General features: G+C 34.2%; 2 protein-coding genes across 2 annotated transcripts; both read right to left on the minus strand.

Moving 5' to 3' along the window:
• Positions 1-1434: 1434 nt before the first annotated feature.
• LOC102582651 (uncharacterized) lies at positions 1435-4272 on the minus strand. The gene is made up of 2 exons (XM_015310876.1): positions 2661-4272; positions 1435-2119 (listed from the first exon to the last, which is right to left on the minus strand). The coding sequence occupies exons 1-2, from the start codon at positions 4263-4265 to the stop codon at positions 1574-1576; spliced, it is 2151 nt and encodes a 716-aa protein (XP_015166362.1). The 5' UTR covers positions 4266-4272; the 3' UTR covers positions 1435-1573.
• Positions 4273-7114: 2842 nt separating this feature from the next.
• LOC102594903 (centromere protein V) lies at positions 7115-9652 on the minus strand. Its single transcript, XM_006352376.2, has 2 exons — positions 9496-9652; positions 7115-7777 (listed from the first exon to the last, which is right to left on the minus strand). Exon 2 carries the CDS (start codon positions 7745-7747, stop codon positions 7322-7324), a length of 426 nt encoding a protein of 141 aa, XP_006352438.1. The 5' UTR covers positions 7748-7777; positions 9496-9652; the 3' UTR covers positions 7115-7321.
• Between the last annotated feature and the right edge of the window lie 2561 nt (positions 9653-12213).

Genomic DNA, 12213 nt, shown 5'->3' on the forward strand with positions numbered 1-12213 from the left:
AAAAAAACCCAACAAGTCTCAAATTGTAACGAAGGAAGAAGACCCAAATAAGTCACAATTTGATCTGAACAGGGAGTCCACCAAAGATAGTTTCTAACACAGGCAGCCTCCTAAATATTACTTCAGAAACATAGAACAGAACAACCTATAAGAAACTCAAACCTGACCAACAAAGTAGCAGCAGAATCTGGTCTGAAGATTTGTTTATTTATTTATTTATTTCAAAATAATTTTTCCCTTCGTCAAACGTGGTTATATGATCTGAAACCACCACAAAGCAACCAAAAAATATCAAGGCAACCACCTCCAACAGTTAGGCAACTACCGGAAAAGTTGTCAATTTCCCGGTGGAGTTGCTGACCCAATACGGGCGAATCAGTAGCTTGGCTCTGATACCATGTAACTTATAAGGTAGGAAGAATAACTTGAATAACTTATTCATTACTCAACAAATACAATGATATAAATACATAAGGAGACTAAGTTAACTATGGTAACTAGATAGCCAAATCCCTATAAATCAGCTATGCTAATAAATACACAATCACTAATATACACACAATCATATACAAATCTGTAGTGATTCTGTAACAGTTTACAAAGGCGATGATACGAGCACATCCATATCTTATCTCCAAATTGAACAAGGAAGTTTACGTGGAAACCTTCTTGCTCAAGGGAGGAAAAAACCACGGCCTGTCACACAAGATTTCTCAAAACTCCACTAACTTTAAGCAACTTGCGAGTACAGACTCTTGTGATCACAAAGGATTAACTCTTAATCCTACACACCTTATAACACCTCTATTACAAGATACAAAGCAATAACCCTATTGCCTATTATATCAACTACCTCTAGTTAACATAGACTTCAAACAAACACAACTTGCCTAACTATAGCGATGAACTCAACTCTTTTGCAATTTAAACTGACATGATCTGATTTCCTTTATAACGTAGGAATAGATCTTATAACATACAAACACAAGACACTAAACTCAAATGATAATTTAAAACTTCTGTAGATGACTTGATCAGGTCCCTTGCTGCTTGAGAATAGTTCTTCCTTGAGAGAATGACTTTTGCTTTGAATATCTTTCATTTGCAAACGCTAGGTTGTTTCTTGTCAATGTGTCTAATGAATAAGAAAGACAAAACAACCTAGTAGCTCGCCATTGGCCGAGAACCCTCTGTTGTCGTGCCCACCTACCTCTGCAGTTTTGCCAGCTTTACAGCTGCACCCCATTGAGTTGTCGTGTGCGGCCTCAGCTCGAAGGATCAGGTTCCTTTACCAGATCCTAACTTACCATAGTTTGTTGAATCATCAAAATACCTTAATACAACAATGCTTTATTCTGTTTTTATTTCTGTCTTTCTTTATTGTATATTTCCTATTACTAGCGCTCTTTGTACTGTAAATAGATACTCCTTTGGTTCAGTGAATAAAATGAAAAGCTTTCTTGATCATTCAACATCTTATTTTGTAACAGCATTTTCCCCCAGTACATAGCATCCAAGTATACATTGAACTGGAGAGAAAGTTTAAACAAAGAAAAAAAACAATAATAATCGATCAGTTCTCGATCAAGTAGACGATAAGCAACCAGATATATGTTATGAACTCTCCACCGGTGACAAGATGCTCAGCGTGTTGTTTCCCTGGAACAAAAACTGCAGAATAGGATAGTATATCCACCCAGACTTCAAATAACACTCTCCATGTGTTATCCACTTCTTCACCTAGCCTATACTCCCGGATACGTTGACAACCCATCTCTCGAGCTAGTTCATAGCCATCTAGTAACAAGTTAGAGATGTTCCTTGGTCGTCTCTCTCTTGGGATTCCACGTAAATTAGTGTATGCAGGTTCAATCTTATCGACGATCTCTGTTATTACCTGACTCTGAATCTCCATGTCATCATAGAATCTGTTAGTTGCATCACATACATTTCGATAGCTTTGTAGCTCTTTTCTTGTCAGTGGTGACAGTATCTCTGGATGAACTTGCAGTAGATATAACATGTAGTCTGAGAGGTACTTGGCATACTGAAGATAATGTGATTCCTCCAAGTGATAGTATAATCTGTAGCCAGGGGCGGATCTATAGTGTGTCCAGGGGGGTCATCCGACCCCCCTCGGAAAAAAAATTACACTATATATATACGATCAATTTTTTTGTGTACGTGTATATATTTAAAATTGAACCCCCTGAGCATATGTCAAAGGAGTATTACCAGATTTCCCTAGACCTCACTGACTCCAATTTCGTCCAAAACTGGACTAGGCAATGAATTCTCAAGTTACTACCAAAATTATTTTCCTGCCCAAAATTTTTCCCTGTTGGCTTTTCCATAACGATGGAATCAGGTCATTACACTATTATTTGCAGGGGCGGATCTATAGTGTGTCCAGGGGGGTCATCCGACCCCCCTCGGAAAAAAAATTACACTATATATATACGATCAATTTTTTTGTGTACGTGTATATATTTAAAATTGAACCCCCTGAGCATATGTCAAAGGAGTAGCTCAGTGGTTTATGGGGGTCAGGATTCAGCCTATGTGAGCTTTGGGTCACGGGTTCGATTCCAAGCAACAACATTTTTTTTATTTGAACCCCCTTGATAGAATTCCTGCCTCCGCCACTGTCTGTAGCACACATCTGTGGCTATGTGCCAAACTATAACACATTCTTCAAAATTCGTGGATTCGAAGAAATGATCAGGTATTTGGTCACGCACAGCTGTGCTGATGAGAGATTGGAACCTGAAGTGATCATCCTCCATCCGCTCTCTCCTTAGTCGTTGTGCAATACAGTCAAAGACCAAATTTAGGAATTTGCTTTCCTCATCGGGCCGATGATCATAAACGTCTTCAATGGAGATACGGCTAATGTAGTTAAGGTTATTCCAGAACTGTTTCAGATCAAAATAGCCTAAGAACTTTTTAAAAGGGGCATTCTGCTTGGAATCATTAAAGCAGTAAGGAAGTAAGCTGAACTGTCCTATCTTTAAGGTAGGATTTTTGTCTCGGGTGATTATACATCTACCTGGAAGCCTTACAATAAATCCTTCCAAAAGACGCCACATTTTCCCCTTACGGATCCCTATCTGCACCAAAAAGCGTTTCGACAGTATGGACTCAATCAAACTCCCTGCCTCAAGGAGGAATGCCATAATTATCAGGAGAAAGGTGACAATTTTGTCAAAGTTGTCTGCTCGGTTAAATTCATCGTTGGTGAAAACTCCAACAGAAAACAGGATAAGCGCGATAAATACTGAAAGTAAGCTTACAAATCGGGCAATCCAGCCCCACCAAGTATGCAAGAATGCCATTTTTGTGTAGAAATGGTCATATGCAAAACATAGTTCCATCTTTATGTTGTTGAAAGCAGTAGCAGCATCAACGAGGTTAAAAGTTTCTCCGCGCCAACGCCCACCTCTAATCCTGTAGCAATCTTCGTACGACCTACTTTCAACATACAGGTCTTTGTGCTTGTTGAAAGCATGATAAGCTTCACACAGGGCTACTACATTTGCTTCCCTGGAGGCCACAGGAAGAACATCAGCTTCATTGTTAGCATCATCGGCTAGATGATCATTTTCTTCATTGTGAAATTGTTCTTGAAGATGGCCTTGTCTATGTGCGCTAATGAGACGATCTAATATTTGATTGATTTCCAAAATGCCAAGGCCACCGGGGCCATTTTCCTTGAAAATGGATCTACGGAGCTCATCCATGCTTCCTTTTTTATGCGCCAAAACTCTTTCAGCAAACTTTAAAGAGCCTCCAACCAACATGATGCGCGATGCCAAAGTGAACCATCTTGTCGAGGATCCCAGAATACTTATCGTCAGAGCTATGAACTCATAGTATAAAAATTTAAAGAAATGGCTCAGCCAGAATTCATTATCTGCCAAGGAAATTCCTACAAGTGTACTGTGCCTGCCCAAGTGTAGTAGGATGAAGGGTGACCAGATAATCAAAAGGTTCTTGATTTTTTTGTTATGATCATCAGGTGATGATGACACACTCGGTCCCAAAGGCAAGTGAAAGATGGCTCCTAGACACAACGTTGCAACGAAATCAGCAGCAAGGAAAATCCCAAGCCACAACGTCTTTCTCACGGTTCCAACTAAATTCCTTCTTTTGTATGTCCAAAATATAAGAAAAGCCTGCAATGTTATGCTAAACATAATGGAATATCCCAATTCCCATTGGTGAAACAGAAGTTTGATGTTATCTATGAACTTATCGATCTTCATCTTTCCCCGAGGAACTGAATTCTGCAGGAAAACAACAGACAGCAACACACTAAATTCACAGAAAAACAGAATCCCAGAGACACATGGAAAGATATCTAACTCAAACAGAACAGAAACTTATTATGTTTGAACCCAAACTTTGAAGTTAGTCAAAAAGCGGCCTTCCTCAGACCCTTCTAACCTGGGATGTGCATGTGCTTTGTGCACCAGACTGTCCTTTTTATATGTGACTATATAGTATGATTAAACTTCAAGAGAACAAAGAAGTTCTCCAGAGATATCATGAAGAAATCAGATAAAAAAAAAACAAAGGAAACAACAATTAATCATAAGCAAAGGGCGATCCAGTAGTTGAAGTTTATGGATTCCTCCAGCCACGCCGAACTCAAGTTAGTCTACACTCTACAACAATAACTGTGTTCATAATCAAATATTTATACATATTTAGCGGATTTCTTTATATATAGAAAGGCGGATGTAGCACACCCTGTCGAGTTCATCTGAACTTAGTACTTTCAATACATAGCATAAATTTATATATAAAAAAATCCATGCAAATGGCAAATGAATACATATACAACATAAGGTTGCTTTTAATGAACAATGCCATGAACAAAAATAAGAATAACAAAAACTAAGGAAAATAAAAGTGAAACTTAATCAGTTTTACTGACCTTAATGCTAGAAATATACAGAAAAATCACTTCTTGCTCCACAATTTATCAGCAAATATATGTAATGGACCTTATGTTGATGATAAGAAAAAGGCAAGCAAAAACAAAAAGTTAATAGAAACATTGACTATGAAAAATCAACAACAACAACATTATACAGGGTGAGTGTACGCAGACCTTACCACTATCTTTATAAGGTAGAGAGACTATTTACGATACGTCCTACCACACAAATTAGCTTAGAGAAACAACATAAAGCTACAACTTTTATATGGGAAACAAAACGTGTAAATGCAAGTGGGGAAACAAAACGTGTACATGGTTAATCCAAGTCAAATTGATCAAAGAACTTAAGCTGATGATCATGTAAATTAAATAATTAACAACTATACATTAATTAGTATTTTGGAATATAGGAACTTCATTTTTTTATGACCTAATATTGGCCAAAAGGAATTTCCCATAAGCTGTGGACTGCGTCTATCTATGGGAAAGTCAATGGAATAACCAAAAACAATTAATTGTAAAAAAACATCACTTAAATTTCACATTTTCACGAGTCTTATACTTTTAACTATTTATGTTTTATTTATATACCTAAATTATCACCTTTTCGCGAGTTTCATACCTAAATTATCACTCCCTTTGTATTAAAACACATCTCGATGTTCAGTTGGTCTACACAAGCATGTTGTCGATTGGGAACAAATATTTGACCAACTCAACATGAGATGTGTTTCAATAGAAGATAAAAAAAAGTTTAGTTAGGTAAAGAAAACAAAATGGATAATTGAGGTATGGAACTCTTGTAGTTTAGGTGTATTTTTGACCATTAACTCTATTTATTGCGTATAAGACCATGATTCTAACCCGGACCTTCCCGACCCATCAACCGAGTGCTGTAGGCAGGTTGGAATTATCCAACAATGTCCCTCTCACACACCAAGTTGTTTCTGGAAATTGAACTCATGACCTTAATTCTGATATATATACTACTTGCTAGGATTAAACGTTTATCAACATGTCAAAAGCTATAGCTCATAGCAAAATCGCATAATTTTGTTTCTTCTTAACAAAATTAATCAAGCAAGCATCATGTTTGATCATAACTCCGACACAAGCCATCTATAGCCCATCACTTGAGTCTCGTCATAGGCAGGATGTTGGCATTACCAACCGTTAATGTATATAAGATCTAATTAATCAAGTTAAATAAGTACAAGTTTTGCTATTTATTTTTTCCTTTGTTGGGATCATGGAGACATGGACATGTCTCTTGACCAACTCCAACAGCTACCTATCTTGGTTCTTACAAGTTGTAAAATTTTATCTATTTATTTTTATATTCTTCTATGTCCTAAGGTTGATAGTAGCTTGTCCGATATTCGGTTTGGAGTTTCGACAAATTCAGATCAACGCTCTCTAGTCTTTACTACAAATTTTTTTCATTCTCAAAATTTAAATTCGAGATCTCATAATTATTCTATTTAAGAATAGAAGGGACAACCTTTGGTGGTTAATTAAAAGTAATTAGTTGTTCCTTACTTTTGCTAAATCGAAAAAGATTGTAGTGGAGTGTTAAATGTTTCTTCATACTTAATCAGAGATCTCGTAGTTCAAGTCTGGCACAAGGTTGAAATTGTCTCTATTAGAAAGTGTATGTTTTACCTCAAATAATAAAATAAAAAATCAACATGAATTCGAATTTAGTCGCACCCAATAAGCACACCAAATAATGGGAAACAAATAAAAAAGTAATTGATCATGAAAAGAATCAGAAGAACAGTTCCATGCTGAGTTTATTAAGTGCCCATTTGAGAAGTAAAATAAAAAATAATAAATAGTTAGAAAAAGGGAAATATCATCAAACACAATAGCTTAGTTGGTATGTGACCATTTCCAAATATCATATTTCACTTTGAAAACAAAATTACTTTTTCTGAATTTTTATAATTTTTTCAATTTTCACAATGAAACAATGATTGAACTCTACCTTATACTAAATTCAACCTATACAACAACAACAAAATATAATTCAAATTCCACAAGTGAGGTCTGAAAAAAATGATGTTTACACAACTTTATCCCTACCTTTGTGCAGGTAGAGAGGTTGTTTCAGATAGATCGTCAACACAAGTAAAGAATAATAAAATCATGTATGTAAAGGAAAATACATTAATGCAAAATAAAATATTGGAGCATATAGGTATCAAATTATAACAATACAAATTTGTGAAAAATAGATAGAGAAAATGAATCAAGAAAACTTGATCAACAACCATGAAGGATTTTCCAATTTTTTACATGATCTCATCAATTCACTAAAGGTCCTGCAGCAGCAAGCTTTATCAAGTGATACATTATGCTCACCAGAAGCTGATATCATTTTGAGTCTTCATCTGTTGCCTTTGAGCACGAAGCAATGCCAGTTTGCTCATACGAGCCTTCCCAATTTTGTCCATCAAAACATTTGATCTCAACATGAGTTAGCGTGCCAGGATCAACACACCTTAATGTAACAGCTATTCCATCTGGATTCGATCGTGGAATGTAAAATGAAGTTATGCCACAAACTTTGCAGAAAGTGTGCTTAGCTGTGTGAGTACCGAATGTATAGGTTGTAATGAACTCCTTGGAGTCTCCGAGAAGTTCAAATCTCTCCGAAGGAACTATGAAGTGTGTGTTTCTTCTCATGGAGCAGTCAGAGCAGTTACAATCCCACGCAACAATGCTAGATGGTGCATAGACTTGCCATCTTACTCTTTTACAGTGACATCCACCGGTATGTAGTACCAGCTCGGAATCCATTCTTCAGAATCGTCTATCTCCAGACTGATACTGCATCACACATCATATGACATATATTAGTGTTTCATCTTGAAATGAAAATTTCCCCGAACAATGTATTTATTTCATACGTCTGCAAACGACAAATCTAAGGACTTATCATACTAGCAAGCAAAAATGAAGATCAGCTTAGGTGTAAGCTCTGGTACATCTTGCCTCGGATATTGGACAACTTACAGAATGAATTAGCATGTACAAACTGAAACAAATTTTTGCGGAAAATGTTTGTACGAACAAATCTGTATATCACCAAACGTTTAACACGTTCTGTTTTCAATGAAGAGATTGTACCATAATTATTCTATTGTTTCAAGGGAAAAGTATGAGATAACACATTTTATATGATCAGAGTGAAATAAATGATTTCCCACATTGTGTAATTGAAACGTATAACGACACCTTTTATCTAAGATCAGTTCCAAATCATCGACTGCCTAGACAGTCATTTCAATACAAATTTCTGCTGAAACTAGTTTCCTCTAACACGTTCGAGAGAATGAACTTGAGGATATCCAACAAAGAACTTCCTGTTATTAACATAAATGTGAAAAGACAATACACTGAATACATAAGCATATAATTGTTTGCAAGTATATTACTGTGAATCATATCAGATTCCTATCTATTTAGGCTAGGTAGGAATTAGGATCGATATATTCATCAAAATGGGATTGATGCAACACCAGACAGTGTTTAACTCGCGTATTCTGCTAAAGATAGGCAAAATGAACAGCAGTAAAGAGTAAATCCATAGGATATTTCATCATTAGAGAAAAGCAATGACATTTCAAGATCATAGACAGCCAATACACTTATGCTTTAGGATCTCATCTATCCAAATTCAAGCGTCGATGAGCAGCTCCGATACAAAGGGCATGGCTGCTAAACACACATCAGTGACGCATGTAACCTGAATAGAAATTGCATTCTAATCTAATATCCCCTCTGTTTTACTATGTTTGTCGTAGTTTGACTCAACCCAAAGTTTCACAAAGAAAGAACGATTTTCGAAACTTGCAGTCTTAAATATGTTATAGCGCTTTAAAACCTTTTAAAAAGTAGTTTTCAAGCCTATATATCTTCCTCTCTTTTTTATGCGCACACCTCAACTAATTCCACCGCATACCTACTTCCTCCCACCAACACAAATACTAGATAATTACGCCACCATGACTTATGCAGGTGGAAAGAAATCACCTCGTGTTTTTCAGATCTTATTGCAATCTTCTACTGTCACACTCTTTGTATGCATTTTAGCAGAATCCAAAAATTCAGCAGGTCATTAGTATATCGGAAACAACTAAGGTAGGGGTAAGGTCTACGTACACTCTACACTCCCAGACCCCACTTGTGAGATTACACTGGATATATTGTTATTGTATTTGTATACATATTCTTAGCTCGAACTTGACCAAACACATAAAAAGTCCCAAATTTGCTTAATTGCCTCTAAACTTAGAGCAAAGGTACAATCTTTTCAACTGTTTAAGGAAAAAAGAAAAAAAACTCAACTTGGAGATCCTAATCACATCATTAAATGAGATATAAATTGGAACAACAAATTGAATTTTTTTATTTTTTGCAGAATCTTTAAACCCCACAACAAAGCAAATTCAGTTGAATCAAGAAATCATAAAAACTTGGTAATCAACTAAAAATAATAACTTAAAAAAAGAGATGAAAAAAGACAAATTAATTTAGATTTTTACCTTTTGCTAAGTTTAAATTGGAACTACTTCACTATAATTCAAACTTTAAATCCTGCAAAAAAAAAAAAAAATTTATAAATCTTTGAAGTCTACCAGAAAATATAAATTTCTCCTTGGGCCAATGGGCCTGACATTTGTTTTAGAATTTGTAGAAAGCCCATTTTGTTGTTCAATATGCTTACGACAAGAATTAATCTAAATAGACGTTCATTCGACCATGTAAATTTAAAATACGCGATGAATATATATAATATATGTATGATTCTATGTAAAATATGCGTATATCAAATATAATCTCTGTTATAAAAGTCTACTAATTTAAATGTGAATTTATGTTTAAATTAGTCCGTCACTATTCATAGGTGAATTTGAAGATTAATTGTGTAACATTACTCACATCAATCGAGTTTTTATAGTCACCAAAGCCACTAGCTTTTTCTTGTGTATACATCTGCAAAGTTTCATAGATGGATAAATACACTAAGTCGGGCTCCACGTCATCATTCTATCATCTCCATTGGCTTGCTAATTTATTGACTCTAATTCTAATTGTCCAATTAAAACTTGACAAAGATACTCCTAACATATTGTTGCTCCAATGAAATGAATGCAAGAATTCCACTCATTATAAACATATATATTTTTAATTTTTTTTGTGTATATATACATGAATATTTTGAATCGAAAATAATGAATTCAGCTGAACTCACGAAATTCTGAATTCGTTTTTATCTATTCCTCATGATTTTTGTGACTTTCTTACATTAGATAAGAGTAAATCAACTTTATGGTTGGCTTAATCATTTCATCTACTCAAGGACCACATCAAAACAACTTCTATCTTGAAAAAAACAAAACATCAAATGAACTTGACAAGCTAGTTCAATCATCAATGTCAACTTGCTTGGTGAAATTGGATAGATCAAATTAAAACACTTTAAAAATAATTTATAGACTACTATATTTTCTTTGCTAGCATTTTTTATCCAACATGTCTTCAAAATTTTCGAGGTACGATATAATTGTGTTTGCTATTTTAAATTTTGTATCCAGTCAAATACTGTGCAAGAGACAAAGTAGCTTTCGGTGACATCCTTTGTATTGTCTCAATCACAATAATTGATATACGTGTGTAACCCCTATATATACAACTTATAAATTAAATACAATTAAATTGTTCAAAAATCAGTCAAAATCTTCAACTCCTTTCTCCCCCCAGGGCCCCTTTTTTTCTATCTTAAATTAGAGGATAAGCTTTGAAAAAAATGATGTATGATTTTATGCCAATAGACTAATTATAATTTATCAATATATATATATAATGATTTCGGTCCAACTGTTAAGGTATTATTTTATTTGAACCTAGGTTAGCACGAATTTGTCTCTTAGATTTTAACTCAAAATGTGATGTTACGCCTCAACTGTTGATTCTGAACGCATTCTTATAAAGTCCCAAACTTTCTTTCTTTCATTTCGAGGTGGAATTAATCCAAGGCGTTATGTGCATTCCTTTTTCAACGTCACAATGTGATAATGTGGTCCAAATTAAAATCAAATATTAGTATAGTGGTATGGGCATGTATTTAGTTTAATTTAATATGAGATGTGGACTATGATCTGCTATAATGATTGATATTGATGGAAAATACTTACATTCTTTGTTTCTACATAATTAAATAAAATAAATTAGGAAAAATGGCTAGTCGTAGAATTGATAGGTTTGATATACACATATACAGTTACAATATATTGGAACCAGTCTTCTATATTTCCTACACTACCGACTTGTATACGACTAGAAATTAGCGATAGACAAATTTTGTAGTTAAATAACAAAATTTATTGCTAATTCAATTTAGTAACGAATTGTCACAAAATATATTAGTTATAAGCAATTTAACGACGAATTAATGACAAAGTTCATAGCTAATTGGATTTTTGTTTATAGTGCTAGTTCATTTTAATTGTTTGCCTCTTCCCGAGGGATGGATAAGATTAGGTTAGTCGAAAAATGTTTATTAATTTCTACTTTTATAAGGTAAGAAGGGGTAGTGGAAATTAAAACTCAAACCTTTAATTGAATAGGAATATATAGCTCGGAGACATAGAACAAAAAAATGTTTATTTGGTACGAATTTTCAAAGGATTCATTCAAGATTTAATTTACTCGAATTATTGCTCAACAGAACATAAGAGCTTTAGTTTCGGGTCATTTAATATTTTTCATATGCATAAGAATGGAGATAGAAAAATAGAATTTTTAAAAATGACAATCTACTAGGACGACACATTTTTTTTCCTGTTTTTTTTAATCCTGTTGGTATGCAATAAAAACAAAATATTTATATAAACTGATATAAAATATTTTTAAAATGAAAAAGAATATATACTATACATTATAATCCAAGACAAAAAAAATACTAATTTTAGTCACTATAGGTTAGGAAGTTGTACGTCTTCTTAGACCTTATAGGATCCCTACCAAATATTGACAAAAATAGTTATAATAAAACTTTGATTTATCTAAATTATAAAAATAATCTATTTATTAAACATTTGTATTGTAGTGAGAAAGTTATACAACACCACAAACATTCTGCAAATAGTTGTTCAAGGAGAATCATATTAGGTTACATTCAATTTTATTACATTCAATCATATTTATAATAACGTTATTTGTTTGAATATTTGTTAGTTATTATAATGAGACATAACATG

The sequence above is a fragment of the Solanum tuberosum genome, unplaced genomic scaffold (assembly GCF_000226075.1).
Source record: "Solanum tuberosum cultivar DM 1-3 516 R44 unplaced genomic scaffold, SolTub_3.0 scf00148, whole genome shotgun sequence".
NCBI lineage: Eukaryota > Viridiplantae > Streptophyta > Magnoliopsida > Solanales > Solanaceae > Solanum > Solanum tuberosum.